Source organism: Gigantopelta aegis, chromosome 6, assembly GCF_016097555.1.
Source record: "Gigantopelta aegis isolate Gae_Host chromosome 6, Gae_host_genome, whole genome shotgun sequence".
NCBI classification, from domain to species: Eukaryota; Metazoa; Mollusca; class Gastropoda; order Neomphalida; family Peltospiridae; genus Gigantopelta; species Gigantopelta aegis.
Genome location: NC_054704.1, coordinates 76138379 through 76163779, shown reverse-complemented (window position 1 = coordinate 76163779; position 25401 = coordinate 76138379). Strand labels below are relative to the sequence as shown.

Here is a 25401-nt window from a genome sequence, read left to right as displayed (position 1 = left end):
CTATCTGAAAATCTATTCTCCATCACAGACACACTTAGTAAAGCCATACAGAAGAAGACACTGTGCAGTAGAAGCAAGACAGTATGCTCATGTTACTCTGTCTTGCTTGAGGGAAGAAAGAACAGAAGAACAGTTTGAATCACTTTAGGATGAAGTACAGGTCAAGATGTCTGCATTCGATGTACAACAAGATACCCAAACGAAAAGCACCTGCTCATCTTGATCCAATGTCGACATGTACTCACCATGATGCAACGCCAAAAGACATGTATCGAAGGCTCTACTTTCAGGGATGTGAGAGGAGCTGGAACAAAAAAGCTTACTGCGGCCGGGGTCCAGGGACTGCTTAAGGGCCCCTGAAGGAAAACTGTTGCTTGCAACCCTGGAACTGCCAAAAATTGCATTCAATGCTAACAAATCTAAACTGGTTATAACTTATAATATACGGCACACATCATAAACTTGAAACAGTGAAAACATGCAAATGAACCTTGTGTGGTCAACAGTATTGAACATCATGTTGTTGTTGTTTTCAGACAGAATGGAAAAGAACAGTTACACGTTTCCGCGTAGCTCTCACATACCTGTACTTTGAAGTAGTTGATAAGCTGACTGGACAAATTGTGCGTAGGTTTCAATCATTTGCTCTTGCATTTTATGCAAAAGTCGAAACTGCTCTGAAAACGGCTGCTACAGGAGAGAAAGTTCCTGATGACATCATACATGAAATTCACGATCATTTCGGAGATGATCTTGAAGAAGCCCAACTCCATACTGAATTATGCATGTTGAAGAACACAATGCAAGAAGCTAACTTCTCTTTTGACAGTTTGTAACAACAGGTCTGTAAATATAGGAACTCTTTCCACAAACATCAAGGCTGCTCCAACTACTCTTGGTAATGCCTGCGACATCGGCTACAAGTGAGAGGTCTTTTTCGTCTCTAAGACATGTGAAAACATATCTACGCACCAGCGTGACACAAGAGCAACTTAACCATCTGATGATGATGTTCATTCACAAAGATAGGAAAGCTGATGTCAGAGAAGCAATGAGAGACTTTGTGTTATTGAACAGAGAAAAAAGTGATGTCTTTGGGAAATTTTAAATATTCTAATGCAAGATGATATTTTATTTAAATCTAAACGACCTGTCATGACCAAAACCGTATATCTGCATAAGTAAGAGTCCAATAATGGTCCAGCTCTTGTGCTAGCTCTGTATATCTGTTATCTCACGAGCGTCTCTATGAATAACAAAATAATTGTTATTGTCATTAACACGGTATCTTTATATGTTTTATTTAATGATGCACTCAACACATTTTATTTACGGTTATTTGGCATCAGGCATATGGTTAAGGACCACACAAATATGGGCTACGTCCCGCCCTATAAAAAATAAATAAACAAAACAAAACAAAAATTAGAAAAGAAGAGGAAGCAAGCCTACTCTAATTTCACTACTGGGCATCTACATTAATAAACAATTCCGAGAGAGCATACTCGCTTAAATGGTCGCATTCTTCGGAGGCTTGGCTTGGTTGCCTTTGAGCCGTACCACTATTTTTTACACTGTGCCGCCCCTGTCTTAAAACTGGACTTTTTTTTTGGTCCTGTAGGTCTCCAGTTTAGAGGAGTTTCATTGTATTAACACTTTTAAATGCAATACACTTCATAGGCCAATTACTACAAATGATACTTTTAACTATACTTCTTACTGTATAATTACTGCATCTAATTAAAAAACAAAATAAATATTTGTTTGTAATTTGTAATTTTTTTAAAATATAAACCACAACAGTAAAATTATATTTATGATCAAATTTCGAGTAGGATGAAAAAAGCAAGCTTGCAATTTGGTCATTGAAGCGATTTCAAAAGCATGTGTGTTAGAAGAACACCTTACTTTTCAACTCCTTAGATCCAGAGCGTAAAGACGTCTTTGATGATTGGACATCTTTGTCCTCCTCATCTAACAAATATATTTTGTTGGAGTAAGATTTTTCTCTCTTTTTCTTCTATCATTATTTCGAAGGTAATTTTTACATGTAACATTTTGTAATGAAAAATCTGATGGACGTAATACAAATACATGTACATACACAGTATACCCATCTCACGGACAGAAAATGTATATATATATATATATATATATATATATATATATATATATATATATATATATATATATATAATATCAATATATAAAATCAAATTAAAGAAAAAGGAACAAAAAACCTTTTATGTAAAAAGCCAGGTAGAATATTATAACTTTGATTTTATTTTATCTTTTACATCTATCCCTTTCTTCTCGAAAATAATAACTAAAAGTATCATTTGAAAACTTACTTATACATACATAAAAAGTCTTAATGTTTTTGTTTTTTAAAGTTCTTTTAATTATAGCTGTATACAGTTTTAATTTGTATGTGTATATGTATGTTAGGATAAAATAATTAAAATAAATAAAAGCAAAAAATTTAATGGCAGTCTCACACCAAAAGCACCTTACTTTTCAGCTGGATAGACTGAGAACGTAATGATGTTCTTGAGGATTCTACATCATCTTCTTTCTTATCTGATAAATATAGTTTATTGGGGTCATAAATACCTTTCTATTACATGTACATATGAATTATAAACAGGGCGATAACATGTTGAACTCCTGCCCTGTGTCAGAACCTCGATCTTATTGGAAGTCGGACTTGGGATAGGCGTATTTGAAACCATAAAGGTATATGAACACGTTAAAAACCTAACCAGTAACCAGTAACATGCTGAAATGCAAACTTCAACTTTCTGAACAAGCCACTATACCAGAAAGGGCAATTTAATTATTTGTATATTGTGTATGCAACCCCTGCAATTATGAACATGTTTGTAGCCAAAATATATGCCATGGAAAAAAAGAAAGTGTTGTGGAGAATTAAAAACTACACGGAAATCTCTACATCACGCGAGCTACTCTCGATTCACTAATGTCAAAACCTATATTAGCTCCGGAACTTTGTTTTTGACCGACCGTTCAAAATTGCGCCCAAAGTCCTTAATCAAACTTGCGCACCTTTTCTCTTTCGGCATAATTCTTGCTCTATTCAAAATTCCATAGCACCCCCTCTGCCTGCTACCGACCACGGTCGGTCTGCTGGTGCTCACTTGCACCTGCCAGTGCAGGCGGTCCCTCCTTCCCCTCCACCCACCTTTCCTGTCCTGGACGGAGGAGCCGGCTAAGGCCGGCTCTTGTGCCCAAGACAGGCGTGCGCTACAACAGCTTGCTCTAAATGTGAACGTAAAGCCCTATGACCTGACCTGACCTCTACATCACTGCCGATTCCTGTGGGCAATTACCAGCCTTGGTGGTGTCATGGTTAAGCCATCGGACATAAGGCTGGCAAGTACAGGGTTCGCAGCCTGGTACCGGCTCTCACCCAGAGCAAGTTTTAACGACTCAATGGGTAGGTGTAAGGCCACTACACCTTCTTTCTCACTAACCACTAACCAACTAACAACTAACCCACTGTCCTTGACAGACAGCCCAGGCTGAGGTGTGTGCCCAGGACAGTGTGCTTGAACCTCAACTGGATATAAGCACGAAATATAAATTGAGATGAAGATGTGAGCAATTACAAGGGTTGTGTGTGTGTATGTGTGAATATAATCTACAAAAATGAAGGACCATAATAAAGTTGCTTATATATAGATATACATGTATATAGTGTAGCTTGAAAACTCCTGAGTAATTCATGCTAGAATACAAATGCAAGACCGCAGTTTGGTTGCTAAATTATAAGCCATGACAAAAGCATGTACTAGGAAAATAAAACAGCACTGGCTACTGGCTTGTCTCTCTGAAACCAATGTCACTGACCATTAACATTTGTCCTGCACAAAAAGTTCAGGTAACTACCGGTAACGTGGTTCCAGGACAGCTTGCTTGAACCTTCATTGGATTAAGTACCAAAAAAAATAATAATATAAAAAAAATAACTAAAATAATTTTTTTTTATCCAAGTTAATGAATATTATTAAGAAAAAACAAAACACCTCACCAACTGTATGAAGTATGATATATAAAGGATAATAAACGAGGTTCCAGTTATTATCAAATTTATGTCCCGAGTAAAATACTTTTCAGTCGTCACGAGCTTTAGCGAGTGACAAATGAAAATTATTTCATGAGGGACATAAATTTGATAATAACTGGTACCTAGTTTGTCATTTTATTTATTACCTGAGCTATTTTTTTCTCTAAAAACCTTTATTTTCGACACACATGCACGTACACGTATAGAAACGATGTAAACCACTATATGCACTGTTTTGAGTATTGCAATAACTTTGTAATTTAATCACCTTCATAGATACTTTTCAAAAACAAAAACAAAATCTATAATGAATTGCATTAAAATGACATTTTGTTATAAATTAAACACCAAAAAACAGACAGCGGTAAACGCAAACTCTTTAAACTACATGACAAATTGTGATGATGTCATATTTAGTACCAACAAGGTCATTGGTTTGTAAGCATCAAATCATCCAATAGTATTGTTCGTTAGACCAATGCATGATAATTTCTCAGTGAGAAATTATAATTTCTCATGATTTTTATTTTCCCCGCTATGAGTGCCTGCTGGGGTAATAAATATATTTACCAAATGTATATAATTTGCAATCTTATAGCACGTGTTACTATATAAAATATAGTCTTTTTCTTTTAAAACAAGCCCCATCAATAACATGTAAGGAGATAAAAAAATATACTACTTAAAAAAATTGGAAAACCGAAGAGCCGAGGTTTGTTAAAATGTCAAACAGTACACAATGGTGGTAGTGACTATTAAAAGCACTGCTAGAGTATCCTGTTGAATAGAAGACTGCATATTTCGGACACTTCTCTTATGTGTGTATATGCATGTGTACATGTATTTACATATGAAGGGTCCAAGGGAATAAAAAGAAAGAAAGAAAGAAATGTTTTATTTAACAACACACTCAACACATTTTATTTACGGTTATATGGTGTCAGACATATGGTTAAGGACCACACAGATATTGAGAGAGGAAACCCGCTGTCGCCACTTCATGGGCTACTCTTTTCGATTAGTAGAAAGGGATCTTTTATATGCACCATCCCACAGACAGGGTAGTACATACCACGGCCTTTGATATACCAGTTGTGGTGCACTGGCTAGAACGAGAAATAGCCCAATGGGCCCACCGATGGGGATCGATCCCAGACTGACCGCGTATCGAGTGAGCGCTTTACCACTGGGCTACGTCCAGCTCCCCCCCCCCTCTCCCCCCAGGGAATAATGTAGGATGTCCACATTTGACACAGTTTTCAATTATCTGCTCCAATCCATATTTGTAACTTTTAACTGCAAACTACTCCAGTAATATGATATGCTAATTCACATGATATAAGACTATTTAAAATGCATTTAATAGTTAATGTCATGCTAGCTATGTATATATCAAAGATATGTTATGTTAAAATAGGTCAATTGCACAAACTTAACTATAATAGTTATACAACTCACTTTTGTCAAGTTAATTACTATACAACTATATTATGATAAATTTGGTCAATAAACAGAAAGTAGTAAATAATGAAATGAAAATAATGCAGAGTCAATGTGAACCAGACGTCATTTTATCAAACATTTAAAATGCAATGGAATAACCTATGGAGGAAAGGAAGGAAGTGGTTTATTTAACGATGCACTCAACACATTTTATTACAGTTATATAGCGTCAGACATATGATTTAGGACCACACAGATATTGAGGGAAGAAACCCGCTGTCGCCACTTCATGGGCTACTCTTCTCGATTAGCAGCAAGGGATCTTTTATATGCACCACAGGATAGCACATACCACAGCCTTTTATGTACCAGTCGTGGTGCACTGGCTGGAACGAGAAATAGCCCAATGGGCCCACCGATGGGGATCGATCTCAGACTAACCACACATCGAGCGAGTGCTGTACCACTGGGCTACGTCTCAGCCCTCCATACAGAGTCAATATTATAAAGGTTGTGTGTCATGGCCACAATGACACAATGTAGTAAAAACCTACAGTTGTGGTAGGCCATTAAGGGTTGTTGGTAAAACATGCTTGCTTATATAGGTATAAATAAATTCCATTACTACAGAGTTGTAAACTTTAAAATTCAATTATTTTAAAATACCCAGTGTGACATCAGAGGTTATTGCCTTGGACCCTTCATATATACATGTATATAGGAAACAATATTTCACTTGAACCTTTGTTCTGTTTATGCAAATCCTTATCTTATAAAATTAACAAATGCAAATTAATTCTAAATATTTTCCAGACTGATTTTAGACAATTGAAAAATATTATTACATATCATTTGCAAAATCAATTCGTTTAAAATACATTGTAGTACAGATCATTAGTACACATATTACAATTAGATAATTCACTGGTTACGCAAATATGCACCAGGAAATGAATTAAGCACCACTCTAAGGCCATGTGACATTTATTCACAAAACATTGTGACCATTTCGTGGATACAAAACACTGAAATTAATTATCTGTGTACACAGAGAATACTGAAACAGATTACCAGCAACTAACACTGTCCTTACATCAATGTTTAATATACTGGTATTGTAGGAAAAAAGACAGAAACCGTAAAAATGTATGAAGGTGGATGGTAATTAATTACAGAGCTGAAATCACACTGTATCTCGTAAATAATTAATTCCTTCCATCTCGATAAATACCCTGTAGATACAGAATATAATTATGCACATGTAAACAGTCTGCATATTTGATTTAAACTTCTGTCATGATGGATAACTACTTCTATGTGCCTTTGTGGTCACAAAACAATTCAAGTAGTGCATAATTAATTTCCAGGTTTATACAAACAATCGGTTATCTAGGTAAGAATCACAAGAAATGATGAACGGTTACCTAAGATTTTTAAATACCATTCTCTATATATATTATTATGTATTACCAGGCAATCTAATACAAATGTCACTACACAAATGGTATTTTAATAATATAAACTACACAGTATATATATATATATATATATATATATATATACAGTCAAATCCGCTTATTTGGATGTGCCTCGTGCAACAAAAATATATTCAAATAAGCGGCATATTCAATAAACCGAAGGTACAGTTTCGACATACGATATACCCAATTAAGACCTCGTTGATTTATGCAAACCCTAATTACGATTCTCCCAATTTGGGCCTCATGACATGTGGAATTTTCGTCAAAAACCGGTAAGTATTTTGTGTTAATAAAATACCGATTCCAAGTTCCATATTGTGACTCTGTTGCCATTATCAAGTTTGTCTATAAACTTGATAAATACAAGAGACAACAAACAATGCCGTTTGTACGCCTAGAAGCAGAAGTGACTAAAGTGCATCTAATGACCCAATAAAAACCACCGGAAGCTCATTAGACTGGCCACAGTCAAATAATTAAAAGGCCGTTATTAACTTCTTGATAATTAAATGGCCATTATTAACTTCTTTGTACATTTGTAAATCAAGTGCAACAAGACCCCACCCCAACCACCCAATATAATCTTTATAAGTAGTCATTTCCATGTTCTGTATTTTACCAGGACAAATATCTGACTATTATCTGTGTGCATTTGTAACTGATTTGACAGGTAAACTAGACTGGCCAAAGTCAAATAAGTGAAAGGCCGTTATTCAATGTAACAGAAGGAAAAACACAAACACAAACGCTAATATTGGGCCCGTATTGGAATGTCTTTTTGTCTGGCGACGGAAAACCGGTTCTGATAAGGCCTTCTCCAAACATTGGCTGCTTTTCCTGTTCTCTGTCTTTTTCTCGTTCTGGGTTAGCATTGGCTAGATACTGGGCACATATCTCGTCGTATTTCCTGAGCCAAAGATAAATCGTTTCCTTTCCGTTTATTTGCCTGTTGACATTGTGAAAAAAAATAGTTCTTGTCAATATTTATAGCCAAAAGATGATTAATCCAACTTGCTAAGAAAATCTCCTACAACTTACCTTTTGTCGGCATTTAACAATTTAAACAATAATCACCATAATCGGTCACCCCAAATGGGGCCTCACATTGTGAGCTGCAGAGGAAAAATCACGTGATCAAAAGATCCCGCTAAAAATAACACTAGTAGCAAACGGCTTTTGTTTGTTACTGTCACCGACAATTCATAGAGAAAAATATCTGACAAGTGTTTATTTATGGATTAAACATACACTGCTTCAAAGTGGCCGACATGAGATTAAGGGATGCCTGCTTACGAAACGCACATGGCCGCCAACAAGGTGGGAATGACCGACTTTGATCCTTGATTGTCCTGCATTGTCTCGGCCATTGGGTCACATTTGAGATGAATCTCAGAGTTCATGGATTAATTACGATGTAATTAGAAATGTATTGATTAATAACGAGTCATCCGAAATAATTTAAGAAACAAGAAAACAAGTTTGTTGTAAAATCTTTTTCCTTTTTTTGGACAAACAAATGAAATTAAATAAAATTAAAAGTATTCATTTTTGCATGTACGATAGTATGGTATTACGTACGATCATAAATTAAAAAAAAACACATCAAGTAACACAAACTTTCCTATGTTTTACGTGCAATTGCCATTCGGCAAGGATAATTTTATATTCAAATATCCGAAAACACGTTAAAAAACACATCCAATTAACCGTTGGATTTTGTATTGTCATAATGGCAAATGGTTCCGTGCAGGACAAACATATTCAAATATCCGAAATATTCAATAATCCGACATCCAATTAAGTGGATTTGACTGTATATATATATATATATATATATATATATAAATATATATATATATATATATATATATATAAACTACTTTAATTTTGATCTGTTATCTGTAGATAACAAAGTTCTATACATGATACATATGGTTTTAAAAAATCCATATTATATTTTTTAAAAGCAAGCTTGCAGTTTGGTCACTGAAGCCATTTCAGAAGCATGTGTTAGAAGAACACCTTACTTTTCAGCTCCTTAGATCCAGAGCGTAAAGACGTCTTCGAAGATTGTACATCTTCTTCTTCCTTGTCTAATAAATATACTTTGTTGTAGTCAAAGATGTACTTTTTATTTGTACAAACAAGGTACAAGGTATTAACATTTTGAAATATACCAGTATTTAGTGCACTTTGTTCAGAAGAAATATCCCATCATTAACGTATTCAATATCAACCAGTTCAACAGTCACTGCCTACTTGTACAAAGGACATTTTAATTAATTACTTCTAACTTTATAACAACTATTTAGAGGTCAAAATAATTACTTATGTTTATACTTTATTCTTTATACAAAATATGCACCACAGTGCCAAAATAATATTTAGGACTTGGACAAATTCAGAATGAAAAAAAAGGCACACTGCAACTTGCAGTTTGGTTGCTATAGAGATGAGAACATCAGTTTTAAGCTGGAGTAACCCAAAGTTTAAAGATGTTCTTGATGGTTATACATTCTCTTTTTTATATGTAATAAATATATTTTGTGTTGTCAAAGATATCTTTTGTTTGTAAATTACAAACAAGGTACAGTGCAGAAACTACCTGTAACTCTTTAAACCAAATACCTATCGAAACTGGACTTTTTTCTTTGTCCTGTAGGTCTCCAGTTTAGAGAAATTTCATTGTATTAACACTTTTAAATGCAATACACTTTGTAAACCAGTTCCTACAAATGATACTTTTAACTATACTTCTTACTGTATAATTACTGCATCTAATTGAATAACAAAATAATTATTAATGTTTGTAATTTGTAAAACAATATAAACCACAACAATAAATCTTTTTTTATATTTACGACTTGAAAATTCCTGATCAAGTTTAGAATAGGATGAAAAAAGCAAGCTTGCAGTTTGGTCACTGAAGCCATTTCAAAAGCATGTGTTAGAAGAACACCTTACTTTTCAGCTCCTTAGATCCAGAACGTAAAGACGTCTTCGAAGATTGTACATCTTCTTCTTCCTTGACTAATAAATATATTTTTGTTGTAGTAACAGATGCCTTTCTACATAAATTACAAACTAGGTGACAACACTGTGAAATGTAAAATACAACTTTCTGAAAGCAAATTAAACCAAAATACAAAAAAAGAAAAGAAAAAAAAGCCCAAGCTCCCCAAAACCAGCAACATAAAACCCATCTTATATCTACCAATATAAAAAAATTACATAACACCTAATGTAAGTAAAAGGTATTTAAGTTAAGGCCAGTGCTCACATAGACAAAGTTGAGAATGTCGTGATTAATCTCCCCTCACCCCTAGGGGCTACGATTAACATATTTGGAAGACTTTCGAAATACAGAGTTCAATATGACAGAAAAGTAGCAATTGTAACTCTTATCTACGGGGAGAATAACCTGCGTCAATAGAGTAGACCCAGGAGACAGCGCACTACGAAGGCAGCACAGGGGGGATTGAACCTGGTAGCTCAATCGCAGGGCTGGTCCCACCTGGATTACGACCACTGAAGACAAGAGTGTCTACAGGAGTGACTCAGGGGGTACCTAAACTGTTCCTTCTGCGTCATCGCACCCCCTCGACTCAAGTGCGACTTTTCATTGTGACCACACAAATTCACACACTTTTCAAATCTGCATGAACCCTGGCTATCTTTGATTAAAAACCCCACAGACTATAGGCTTCACAGCTTGCTGACCATTTCCAACACTGTTTGATAGATCAAGTGTTTAAATCAATCAAATTCTTTTAGGTCCACAATACGATGCATTGACACAGGGTACCTGTATCACGATGTATATATGGAGATCATACATACCTGTTTTAACAAGTGTTCTGAGAGTACTGCTAAAGCAATACATGTCCCCTACCAGGCCCAACAAATTTGCAGATCTCCTAAGCTCAAGGCCTATAACTGTCAAAAATTGGCAAATCCCAATGAAGGTCAAACTTAATCTATATGATGGAGCTCAATATCTTGTAGCATTGTGAAAAAACCCACCAAAAACTTAAAATTATACTTGGGACAGATGGACAGATGGGAGTCAAAACCTGCAGTCCCCTCCAGTTCAGCATTTAAGGGACTAATAACTCTGGGGAAAAACTATGATATAAAACAGTTATGCACTCACAAACATGCCTGGGGAATGAAAGCATAATTCCCATGTTGAGTTGAGTATATATATCTCTAATCAGCTTTCAACACCGCGATGACGTCACACATAGAACATACATGTATAGTTACGAAATATACTGAAAACTTATCAATGGATATGAAAAGTGAATTATTATATCGAAGAAGGAAGAAAATGTTTTATTTAATGGCAGGATTTCTGCCAGAACAACATTTTTGGGTAGGGCGCTATGTAATTGAATACTGTAGATCCTGAAATTAATGTGTCACTAAATTAATGCGAGCGACAGTGGGCAGACAAAAATGCAACATGAAATTAATGCGAGTGGCCTCCCTTTGAAATATTACTTTTCTAACACACGTTTGTGTACCTTTCGGTTAAATCAGAGTTAAAGCTCTCTTCAATGAGATCAAACTCACATCAATTAACCTGTTTAGTCCTGTTTTTGGTGAGATCAACGAAAAGCATATTTTTTATAGCAATCATTTATGTAATGTGTATATTTAGCTAAATCTGGTTAAACATGTATGTACTATTACGACTGTATATTTATATGTGAATGGTGATTTCAAAGTCATAATGAAAGAACAATTCACCCAGTGGTATGCCGACAAAGTTGCATCAAACTTGAACAGTAAAAACAAAGAAACTGTCAACCCGCTAAAACACATTCATGTGCGATGGATCATGTCGGCTATTGACAGGGTGGCCATATATTAGAATTTTAATCTTTGTTTTGTTTTAACAACATGGACAAAAACAGAAATAAATGTGTCATATTATTAATGCGAATAACATGATCTCGCATTTTTCGCATTAATATTATGATTGCATTAATTTCAGGATCTACAGTATTTACAATGTGTGTGCTGAATGTAATCAGTCGACAGGATTTATGGGGGGCAGAAACCCTGAATAGCCCACTCAACATTTTATATGACATCAGATTTATGGTTGAAGACCACACAGACAGTAATCTTTTATATGCACGATCCCACAGACTAGACAGTACATAACATGGCCTTTATTGCACCAATTATATATGGTATTGGACATATGGTTATGGACCATACAGAAAGTGATATTTTATATGCACTATCCCAACCCCTGCAATTACCCATGGCAATTGGTAATGCTGTGGAGTTTTTAATTCTCTATACGACACTTTTTTTAAAAACTATTTTCTTCTTTTTTTCCATGGCATGTATTTTGCTGTAGACATTTTTTAAATAGCAGGAGTTGCTATCCCAGACTGGATAGTACATACCATGGCTTTTGTTACACCAGTTACAGTTATAGTGTGTCGAATATATGGTTAAGGACCATGCAGAAAATTATCTTTTTTATTTACTATCCCACAGACAGGATAGTATGTACCATTGCCTTTGTTACATCAGTTACAATTATAAGGCATCGGACATATGGTTAAGGACCATGCAGAAAATTATCTTTTATATTTACTATCCAACAGACAGGATAGTACATACCATGGCCTTTGTTGCACCAGTTACAATTATAAGGCATCAGACATGGTTAAGGACCATGCAAAAAATGAGACTTTATATTTGCTATCAACCAGACAGGATAGTACATACCAAGGCTTTTGTTATACCAGTTGTGGTGTACTGACTGCAACAAGCATACCATGACTCCCATATCAACATGTGCATTTTACCACAATCCACCTGCATCATCACACCTCTTCGGAACATTCACACCATGGTCAGTTAAAGTTTGTTTTGTTTAATGACACCACTAGAGCACCCCGATTTATTCACCATTGGCTACTGGATGTCAAACATTTGGTAATTTTGACATATAGTCTTAGAGAGGAAACCCGCCATATTTTTCCATTAGTAACAAGGGATCTTTTATATGCACCATCCCATAGACAGGATAGCATACACCACAGCCTTTGATATACCAGTCGTGGTGCAATGGCTGTGACGAGAAATAGCCCAATGTGCCCACCGACTGGGATCGATCCTAGACTGACCACATATTAGGTGGGCACTTTACTACCAGGCCTCGCCCTGCCTCAAAATGGTCAGGAAGAAAGGAAATGTTTTATTTAACTCAACACATTTTAATTACGGTTATATGGCGTCAGACATACGGTTAAGGACCACACATAGAGAGAGAGAGGAAACCCGCTGTCGCCACTTCATGGACTACTCTTTTCGATTAGCAGCAAGGGATCTTTTATATGCACCATCCCACATAGACAGGGTAGTACATACCACAGTCTTTGATATACCAGTCATGGTGCACTGGCTGAGGCGAGGAATAGCCCAATGGGCCCATCGATGGGGCACAATAGTGAGATGCACCAAATACTGTGTGAAAGAATGAACTACCTTTTCTAGGGGTGACCGATTGTTTGCTGCGTTGTTTTTTTCTCTCCTTTTTCTCCATGATTTTCATGGCCATCTTCCTAGATTCCTCCACTGTCTTCATCATCATGTTGCAGAACTATAGGAAGAATTTTTTTTTAAAACTGTGAGTCTGTATATCATATTATTTTAAATATTAATTTCTATTAATAATACACAATACACATGTATGTAGTAAATATTTGTCAGGAAAACCTTACAAGAAAAAGAAAAAAGAAGAAGAAAGCTTAAAACTGTAATTTACTATTCAAGCATTTGCTTTTAATATTTAAGTTATGAACAGGTTTCAGTACTGCATTATTAGTTTTTTTTTTAACACCTAAGGTGAGATTACGAAGTAACACTATGTAACCACTTCAGCATAGTTCTGAGATTTAAAATATAAGAAGTTTTTAAATGAATGGTATCTTCTCATACACGTATGTACAGTGTGAATATGCATGCCATGTGACCTAATGCACTTACAATACATGCACACCAAACACATTCACATGTATGATGTAGAGACCCCCTCCCCACCACCCCCAGTAAGCAGTAACTTTTTCTTCTTCTTTTTTTTCATTTACTTTTTCTTTTCCTAGAATCATTCAAATATAGAGAAGAAACAAGCAATTTTTAAGTTTTTTTTTATTTACAGTTTTTTTTGATTTCCCAGAAGAATATCATGATAAACAATTATGAATTTATAATCCCTGGAACAAAGTAACCAATGGTAATATTCGTTCAATGTTATCAGTGATATATCCATAATAGATCTTCAACTGTTCACTATGTATAACATATTTATTTGTAAATATTAATTTTAACATTTCCAAAATGTAGTATTTGCTGACACTTACTTTAAATACATTTAATGATGAAGAGTTGTTAAAAAAGAATTAATTTGGTGGCTAACAACCAGAACTGTTTATGTCCACAAAAACAAAAACCTTAAAAACTATAATTGTATTTATTTATTCCAATTACATGTATACAGCTATGCAACACCACCCATGTTAAGTCCCCCCCAAAAACCCACACCCGTCCCCCCCCCCAAAACTCAACAACAAAAAAAACCCCTCAAACAAATAAAAGACAGACAAAGCAAAATAAAAAAGCAACATGGCAGCAGTACACATTTATTTTGTTCTGTCACAGCTTTGCTGAACTACATGAAAGCCTATTGAAGACAATTAATGGTGGAAAATATACAATGTATGAAAAACAACATTTTGAGACAAACAATCGCTAATGATTAATCTACAGTTAATTACCAAAAGACTTAAACAAGTGTTATTAATATATTGTACAGGGATTCTAGAATTTTTTTAAAATCTACTAGCCATGGGATCAGTGATTTAAAACATTTACTAGCCACGATTAAAAATTCACTAGCCCTACTTTACTTAAATATGAGTAATAATCAAATATGTCACCGAAAGAGGGAGATATAGCTTAAAAACACTAACATGGAGGGTTGGGGTAGGGTCAGGATATTCATATTTACAAAATACTTAGCTGCAACATTTGACAAAAAACAATTCACTAGCCGTCGGGCATGGCAATAGTAATTATTTACTAGCCCAACATTGAATATCACTAGCCATGGGCGTGAAACATGCCTTAACATTCCATGCTATTAACTTTAAAATTTCATGCTATTAACGTTAAAATTCCATGCTATTAACAAATACCAAAATCTGATCCACATCCATCTTTCAACAAGTTGATTCTATTTTTCTGCAGTTGTTAGCAGTTAAATAGTGAAAGCTGTTTGATGCAAACAACAAATGTTGAGAATTTATAGCTTATAAATCTGTATAAAGTCTAGGCCCAAATCATTAATAAAGTCACATACACACAACTTGTATAGTGTTGCAATGACATAAGTCTCAAGACTTTATTAGAGTTCTGAGTCTAGACTCTCAAGGTTTTCTAAATTCGGGGCCTGGTCTTTAATAGCATTTAAAATAAAACATTATTAATTAAAAGAATTTAAAAATATTCTGCTTTTGGAAGGTTGTTATAAAATGTATGTAAACCATTCATAGAACTGTTTAGTCTTAAAAAAACTATAAAGTATATTTGTATTAACTGGCAACCAGTGAATGACCAAAGCATGTCAATACAGGCCATGCAAGTCAGCAACAAAAACATGATGACCTATGTGAACAAAACTCTTAGTCAAAGATATACCTGAATATAGAAAAATTGTTCCTGCATAAAATATAATTTGTTAATAATTATGCATCTTTTAAAAAATAATTATGACAAAAAACATAATAACATGATGTTCCTAAACTGCGGGCTACATTAATCAGTAAACTTAATTAGTTGTGACCTTGATCTATGAGACAGCACTGTTGGTGCATAAATGAATCGCAGGTAAAATTTCACCTGTGATTAATATTCATATCTGAACCAAAAAAAGTTTGTTTTGTTTAACGACACCACTAGAGCACACTGATTCTTTTTTTAATCATTTGCTCTTGGATGTCAAACATTTGATAATTTTGACAGTCTTAGACAGGATTCTGTTACATTTTTCCATTAGTAACAAGGAATCTTTTATATGCACCATCCCACAGACATGATAGCACATACCACAGCCTTTGATATACCAGTCATGGTGCAATGGCTGTGACGAGAAATAGCCCAATGGGCCCACCGATGGGGATCGATCCCAGACTGACCACGTATCGAGTGAGCGCTTTACCACTGGGCTACGTCCCGCTCTCCCACCCCCCTCCAAGGGAATGATGTAGGATGTCCACATTTGACACAGTTTTCAATTATCTGCTCCAACCCATATTTGTAACTTTTAACTGCAAACTACTCCAGTAATATGATATACTAATTCACAGGATATAAGACTATTTAAAATGCATTTAATAGTTAATGTCATGCTAGCTATGTATATATCAAAGATATGTTATGTTAAAATAGGTCAATTGCACAAACTTAACTATAATAGTTATACAACTCACTTTTGTCAAGTTAATTACTATACAACTATATTATGATAAATTTGGTCAATAAACAGAAAGTAGTAAATAATGAAATGAATTATCTGAACAACAACATGTTTCATCTTGTCAGTTTATCAAAGCAGCAAATTTCTAATTATATACAGATTGGGTAAAATAAAAATGTACGAGACGAGCGATATGTCAGTGAGAAAGAGTTTTATAAACTTTTCAAATAAAATGTTCTGAAATTCTAAAAACTTGCTAAAAATAAAACATAATCAGAGAGCCTTTATGAAATGCTTAATGCAAATTTAACTGAATCTTTCAGCCATAGCTTTTGCCTTTAGAAATCTAGATATGCTATCCTTGGATTCTAAATAAGGGAAGAGGAAAATGTCGCATTTGATAGCTAACAAGTATTCAGAAAGTTCTGCTAAAATATTTTCTCATTTTAACTTATTTTTATGTTTAGATCCAGTTAAGGTTCAAGCACACTGTCCTGGTCACACACCTCAACTATCTGGGCTGTCTGTCCAGGACAGAGGGCTAGTTGTTAGCTAGTTGTTAGTGGTTACTGAGAGAAAAGAGGGTGTAGTGGTCTTACCATTGAGTCATTAAAACTTGCTCTGGGTGAGAGCCAGTACTGGGCTGTGAACCCAGTACCTACCAGCCTTATGTCCAATGGCTTAACCACGACACCACTGAGGCCGGTTCTGCTAAAGGAATACACATCACCTACCAGGGGCCTAATTCACAAAGCTCTCTTAGGCTCTGCTAGACAACAAAGCATCCTCTTTGCAAGTCTTTTAGTATTGCACTGTGATATCGCAAGGTTGCGAGAGTTTTGTGAATTAGGCCACAGGACCCATATTCACAAAACATCGTAAGCCTAGTTTTACACGTAAAGGTAAATCTACAACTGAAGAGCTATTCACGAAACAACGAAAACTTAAGTTACGTGTAAAGTTGGACATAAATATAAGAGTGCCTCCGGTTACAACTAACGCTGCATGTAAGTCGTGTATACACATGTATGTAATAAATCAAGCACGATCACCGTTATTTACTATTATTCATGGAAATTGGCAGCATTTCCAATAATTGAAGCAGTTTGCGATGACGAATGACCACGGATTGAACATATTTTTGTTGGTGATCGAACGGATGTTTTTGAATCGGCCAATTTCTCCCGAGTTATCTTTTCCTTTTAAAGAAATGTCCTCAAGTTCGTACCAAAACACGGATTCTCACCAATACCAAAATGCCATGGTTCGCCGTTTGCGATTTTATTGTTAGCAGACGACAAACGAAACTGCGTTTTGCACATTTGTTATTTACCCGGTAGCCATCGTTTCTAATGGGTTTTTTAATTTTATTTCTCCGGTGAGTGTGTTAAATCATAGATTTACGTCCAACTAAGTTATGTTTACATTTACGACCGTCTTTGAGAATAAGGTGCCTCTTGCACGTAAATGTAAATCTACGGCAGACACAAGTGCTAGTCGTAGACGTAAATTTACACCTTTTTGTGAATATGGGTCCAGGCCTCCAAGTTCAAGGGCTATAACTCTGTCAAGCATGGATATATTCCATTTTTCGCCAGTGACAGTTATGGTCCTCAAATGAATTCCCATGAAAGTCAAATATGATCGGGCCATAATTGCCAAAAATCTGATCTGGAACAGTACATGATAAAGCTATATATAAAATGCCAGCTCAATATCTTGAGGCACTGTGGAAAAAGGTCCACAAAACTGTATGTGGAACAGGTGGACAAAGAGATGAAACCTACAGTCCACTTCTGTGCGCACTGGTAGGGGACCAATAAAATTCACCATCTTATAAGGTATAGAAATCAAAACGAAGAGTTTTGCATAACACACAAAAATGGACATATCGCAATTAATAAAGCACAATTTATTAAAACTAAAATGAAATACATTACCTCTGCATAATCCAGACGGCCATCTTTATTTTCATCAACTTCATCGATTATGGCCCTGACCTCATCCTCACTCATTTTCTCTCCTTTCTATAATTAAACATGTTTATTATTTAAGCAAGAATTAATTATTAACTAGTAAATACAGACATATTTTATACCCCTGTTATAACAAGACAGTCAGCAATATTATTAATAAAAACTGGAGCCTATAAGGCCTGGAGAAAATTTTATTTGTAAAACATCTAGTATTTATTAAAGAACAAAGGTCTGACTTTAAATAAGTAATCCATAACAAATCAATGTTTAATGCACACACAGAAGTAAAAAGCATTTTAGTACATAATATCTTACTAGCTGTCATCACACAGATCCTGAAATCTTTTAAGCATTAAATGACTTATCTTTATCTTTCTTTTTTAAATATTTATTTTATGAATTGCCACATTTACAGATCACACTGTATATCCATATGGTGTGGCTATACAGCAGATTAATAATTACACTGACATATTACAATAATAATAATACATATGAAAAACAAAGACATATGCATACATATACATTATGTGACCTATATTTATATAGTTACATAATATACACACCAATATATACTTCTATTTTTTTAATTCTTATTACTAGTCCAACCAACTTACACTAGTAAGAGTGTCATGCAGTTCATCCAAAGAAATGTACCCATCGCCATTTACGTCAATCTTCTTGAAAGCTTTCATAAGATCTTCTGCAGTGGTAGCATGTTCCTGCTGACAAATGTCAACAAAGTCATTAAACGTTAACGAATCTGAAAAATAAAATAGGTCCATAATTAATATGTTTTGAAAAACCTAGAAATTAAATTTTAAAATAAAAAAAACAACAAAAAAACACCCCTCTAATGTCCTGACATGAAAGCTAAGGCAAACATTCTCATGTCAATTGACAATTAATACCGGCCTCGGTGGCGCAGTGGTTAAGCCATCAGACTACAGTCTGGTAGGTACAGGGTTCGCAGCCCAGTACCAGCTCCACCCCAGAGTGAATTCTTAAGGGCTCAATGAGTAAGGCCACTACACCCTCTTCTCTCTCACTAACCACTAACCACTAACCACTAACCCACTGTCCTGGACAGACAGCTCAGATAGCCGAGGTGTGTGCCCAGGACAACATGCTTGAACCTTAATTGGATATAAGCATGGAAATAAGTTGAAATGAATGACAATTAATTTATACAGTCAGTGTTATGTGCATCTGTTCATTTAAGATATACATATAAAATCTAGGTACCTATCATATCAAGTTGAAGAAGACAAAATTATGGTGAATAAACTAATCCAACAAAAGATCCTAAAGAATACTTTTAAAGATTTTGCATTTAACATTGACAAGACACTTTGAGTTGTTGGTGCCATCATCATGAATTCAATTCTCACCTGTATCATATTTCCAATACTTTTCCAAAGTACGCTGAGAAGGATTGCGGCCTGATTGTTGAAGAACTGAAAAACAGTAAAAACAAGAAATGAAAGTACGCATTTATTTCTGTCCTCCTTAAATATACAGGACAGAGCTATACCATAAAAGACAGCTACAGTCAAAGTTCGATAACTCGATCTTGAAGGGGATGAGGAAATTGTTCGAGTTTCAGGGAGTTAGTTTTCGAAATTAATATATAATAAGAGTTCAAATCTGAAACTGCATTGCAACTGGTTGCAGCATTGCAGCTGGTTTATTTTGCTTAATACTGTAAGAAGCGTGCGCTTCGCTGCCTACCTCTGAACTCTAAAAACTATGCATCCCCAGTAGAAAGGCAAATTAATATATCAGTCAGTTCACCCCACACCACCCCATCCCACCTGTTGACATCTTCGACGCCTGTCGTACATTCATTTTGCGTATATTGTAAAAGTAAGTAAATAAAACAAAAAGGATCACCTAAATGAATTTGAAATATATGCTTGGGCATATAGGCTACATGTATTTACTGACAGAAAAAAGATGAAAAAGGAAGGCATTTACATACATATATAAATAACAAAAAGTAACGTTGATGTATTTTTGCAGATGTCAAAACATGGCGGAACGTAACTAACAAATAAAACACTGAATGCCGAATAACACTATAAGTACATTTGTTTTACACAAAATTATTTAAGCTTCGCACCTCTACTTTCTTTCTCAAATCTGGCCACCCACACTCCATTTCTGGTCCCTACGCAAGATTGCTTGGATGACAAGAAAGCAGAACTTTATAAAACTGATCTGGCAAACCCCACATTACCGGATCTTTTCCCAGATTGCTCGATCTGTGATGTATCAATTTTTAACATAACTAAATGACTGGTAATTGATAAACATTAACTTATACATAAATAGAAAAGCTAAAGTTTGACACGATTTACACTTTTGAGAGCAAAAACAAACAGCACTAACAATCATTACCAATGCTCTTTGAAGTTAACCAGACTGTAATTAAGTATTACGTAGCGAGGCTCTCCACCACGGACGAACACCCGTCTACCAAACATAGGATCATTTCATTCCGCTCAGTTGGCGATCTATTATTCTGTAATTATCACCCTAATCCTCGACAGCCAACACCACCCGAGACAGGTGCACTTCACTTGTTTGACATGATTGACAATACATTCGTCTTTAAAATACTATCGGCAATGACAGTTTGATCAATCCACATGAATCGAGTTTTAGAGGTGCATACCCTATTAAATCTTTATGGCGGCACCAAAGAATTAGGTCGAGAGATCGAAGTTATCGAAGTTTTCGTTTTTGAAGGTCGTTATTACTAGTTTGTATAGCAACTCGGCCGGGACTGTCGCTTCATGTCGAGAGATTGAAGTTTTCGAGATATTGAAGGTGGAATGATCGAAGTTTGACTGTACAAAAGATATATCTATATGGGCTATCATATATATATAACAAGGGGAGTATGATGTCATTAGTAATACACGGCGTCATATTTAATGCGAGTTGGTGAAGTGAGATCATCAGATCAGTTTCAGATTGATATTTTGTGATTAAAACCTTTATTATAAAAGCTAACTTTTTAATTTGTAATGCTAAACTGTACTCAAAACAAGAAAAAAAAGAAGAGCAACCCACGGCGGTCAGTTTCGTGCTGTGTAAAATAATACAGTGCATCCCCTCTAAACCAAACACCCACAGGTCCAAGTGAAAAGTCTGGTTTTAAGGGGTATTCAGTTTAGAGAGGTTCTCTTCTACACTGATATTTAAAAAGGGACTATGAAAAACGTCTGATGTTCAGGGAATTCCAGTTTTGAGAGGTTTCACTGTAGTTTATTTACTGAATGGATAAGAGAACGAGACTCCTTCATATGCAACCATGTGGGATAGAAAAAGTAAACCCTCGGTGGTGGAAATTTCCACCCTGGGACTCGGCAGGCATGTCCCAGATCAAAATTTCCACCACCTTTGGGGTATTTTTTTAAATGCCAAATGATGGCATATATAATGAAGTCTTACATGAATAGCCCTCTGACATTATTTTAAGGTGCTTTCATCATATGTTCGAATCATCTCACTAGACCCATTATCTGATTCAGTGACTGTAACATGCTAATTTTGTAACAGTTACTAACTATACTCGATGCATAGAATTCCCTACATTACTTTTAGCCATTACCAAAACGAACCTAATATGAGATCATTCTTTGAGGTTATTTCATCTCTGATGTCGTCAAACACGGACAGATATGCTGCCTTGCAGTTCAGCTTGAAGTCCCGGTCTATGTTGGAGGACCTGCTGCCGTGAGAGGTTGCCGACGACGGGCGACTCGATCGTCTTGACATCGTGCAAGGCGTGATGCAAGCAGTACTGAAAATAGTCAATAAAAAGTTTGTTTTATTTAACAACGCCACTAGAGCATTCATTTTTTATCTTATCATCGGCTATTGGGACGTCAAACATATGGTCATTCTGACACTTTTTAGAGGAAACCTGTTGTTGCCATATAGGCTACTCTTTTACGACAGGCAGCAAGGGATCTTTTATTTGTGCTTCCCACAGGCAGGATAGCACAAACCATGGCCTTTGCTGAACCAGTTATGGATCACTGGTCCATGCAAGTGGTTTACACCTACCCATTGAGCCTTGCGGAGCACTCACTCAGGGTTTGGAGTCAGTATCTGGATTAAAAATCCCATGCCTCGACTGGGATCCGAACCCAGTACCTACCAGCATATAGACCGATGGCCTAACCACAATGCCACCGAGGCGGTTGAAAATAGTCAATAAATAAAAAACATACAGTATCGCCTTCTATCATCATACAAGCAGAACTGAAAATAGTAAACAATCATTGAACAGTTTCAGAACAGAACCACCTACTAAAATTTGTTTTGTTTAACGACACCACTAGAGGACATTTAGGAGATAACCATTATCATTATGGAGTGTTTAGATTTGTGGGTGTTATTGTCTATTTGATCCCGCAAATGTCATTTTTGATGTTTTTATTGCTGAGTGATTTAGTGTGATTATCGTGAACCTACCCACCCACCCCCTCCCCACACACCCCTTTAATTAAGAATATCTCACATGCCGTCGTTAAATATTCTCTCCCCAAATCAAATAACGTGGAAGAAATTATAGTGCACGTATGCAATTGTAAGATATACCAGATTTACCCAGATACGTTGTTTGATGCTGACAATCGGACACCGCTAAGAATCTGATCTTGTTTCGACTGTTGTTATTTTCGTTGACAGGAACAGACAGGAATTTACACTGCGCGCGCGTGCGAGTTCTTTTCTTCCGGTTTGACGATCAAAACAAGTGCCCACTAAACACCGGACTCTGAATGTAACCGTCATACTAGTCAAGGTACTCTGACTGTAAGAGAGCAAGGCGGACATTTGGATAGTTATAATGCTATATCTCTTACGGTCAGAGTACTCGGGCTACCGTCATACTAAGGGAAAGGAATTATTTTTTCGAATGTTCTCCCGTCCTGTGATATGCAATGATGGTGGTGATGGTGTGTGTGTGTGTGTATGGTGTGTGTGTGTGTGGGGGGGGGGGGGGGGGGCATGGCGTCTAGGCTTATATCCACTGAACGTTATCTTGTGCAGTCTTAGATTTGCCGAACTGGTCTTAGGTGTGGCAGTCCTCTTGTCGGCAGGATAGGGAGGAAAAGTAAAGTTTGTTTTATTTAACGACGCCACTAGAACACACTGATTTTTTTAAATCTTATCATCGGCTATTGGACGTCAAAAATATGGTCACACTGTTTTGTAGAGGAAACCCGCTGTCGCCACATAGGCTACTCTTTTACGACAGGCAGCAAGGGATCTTTTATTTGCGCTTCCCACAGGCAGGATAGCGGAAACCATGGCCAGTGTTGAACCAGTTATGGATCACTGGTCGGTGCAAGTGGTTTACACCTACCCATTGAGCCTTGCGGAGCACTCACTCTGCGTTTGGAGTCGGTATGTGGATTAAAAATGCCATGCCTCGACTGGGATCCGAACCCAGTATCTACCAGCCTATAGACCGATGGCCTAACCACGACGCCACCGGTGCCGGTATGTATTGTCCTTGAGTGTGATGGTTTACCCCTGCAGAAAGCTGATGACATTGATTCATGACAGCACACACAACGTTAACCTTGTCAAAACATCCGTTTGACTGCTTTGATTGCGATTACAGTTTTCTCGTTCAGATTTGTTGATACATTAAACAACACGAATAGATGTCAATTACAAGTTTACAGTATTTTATATAAGTGCTGTGCAATGGAAGTTGGATTAATTATTTTATTATTATATTTTTTAATTTAACTTTAAAAACAATTCATAATCATACAGCTAAGACAATAACTTTACATAACAGATCCAATGTTTATAAATAAATATACTCTTCGAAAAAAAGTAGGGAAACCTGAAATATTAATGTTAATATCAACTATTAGACCGAACATACGTTTTGACAGACATCCTAGTAAAGAACGATCAGGTCTGTTTATCAACACACCGAAACACATTCCATAGTTTGCACGTGCATCACACAATTGCCCCGTACACGTGCATGGGGTGTCATTCTCGATTTTGACAATTTCCAGGAAGGTCGATTAATCACTGTGGGACATTATTTCTGTCAATCTTTTTAATTCTGTTGATCATACAGTTGTTATTGTTTTTAGTCATTTTATTGTTTGAATTTGCGATTTACTGATAAAAAACCCGTCAACTTTCAAATTTCACTTCTGACCCCAATCGTCCTTCAAGATCTTTGGTGGTCATAAAACCTACTGTAATACTGAACTACTGGTTGTAATGTTTTCTCAATTAATTCACTATTATCATATAACCATTCCCCACAGCTAATATACCTTACAATTTTGGCAATTGTAAATTCTTATTAGAGTTCCCCATCTTTTTTTGAAGAGTATATATAAATGTGAAATATATACACAAAATACCAATAACAATATCAATCAATACTAGTCCTGGCCTTAAACAAAATCCTAAAAGCAGTGTTCAAAATACAGAAAGAAAGTCCACCCTCACAATTATTTTAATTTTTTGTATAATTTAAAATAATAATAATAATAATAATAATAATAATAATAATAATAATAATAATAATAATAATAATAATAATAATAATAATATTATTATTATTATTATTATTATTATTATTATTTATAAAACAAAACAACAATCTATAGATCGAAATTTAATGGAATAATGTAACCTAGAGTAAGTGTTAAATAAATCAGAGGTCTATGATGTACATGTATTCATGAATTCATACCATTTTGTTCCCGACGCCATATGAGAGTAAATACAAATTGGTAGAGTGCGTCGTTAAATAAAAGATTTCCTTCCTTCTTTCTGTCATACTATTTTAGAAAACAATTCAATCACCATTTCGAAAGTAACCAAAGTAAAATAATTATACACATGTACTAATAA

General features: G+C 35.6%; 1 protein-coding gene across 8 annotated transcripts in view; it reads right to left on the bottom strand.

Moving 5' to 3' along the window:
* LOC121375950 (EF-hand calcium-binding domain-containing protein 7-like) overlaps positions 1–23229 on the bottom strand; it is a 67925-nt gene extending 44696 nt beyond the window's left edge. For 5 of the 8 annotated variants that reach the window (XR_005958375.1, XM_041503683.1, XM_041503686.1 and 2 more), the window contains exons 1-7: positions 23113–23229; positions 22119–22300; positions 19881–19946; positions 19107–19252; positions 18454–18540; positions 15736–15756; positions 13525–13639 (exon numbers count right to left, since the gene is read on the bottom strand). Coding sequence is in view for 7 of the 8 variants with exons in the window: in XM_041503683.1 (XP_041359617.1) it covers positions 13525–13639; positions 15736–15756; positions 18454–18540; positions 19107–19252; positions 19881–19946; positions 22119–22275 (592 nt within the window). In the remaining variant the exon portion in view is untranslated. The remainder of the gene's footprint in view (positions 1–13524; positions 13640–15735; positions 15757–18453; positions 18541–19106; positions 19253–19880; positions 19947–22118; positions 22301–23112) is intronic. The other 3 variants (XM_041503684.1, XM_041503688.1, XM_041503690.1) reach the window with 1 other exon arrangement.
* Between the last annotated feature and the right edge of the window lie 2172 nt (positions 23230–25401).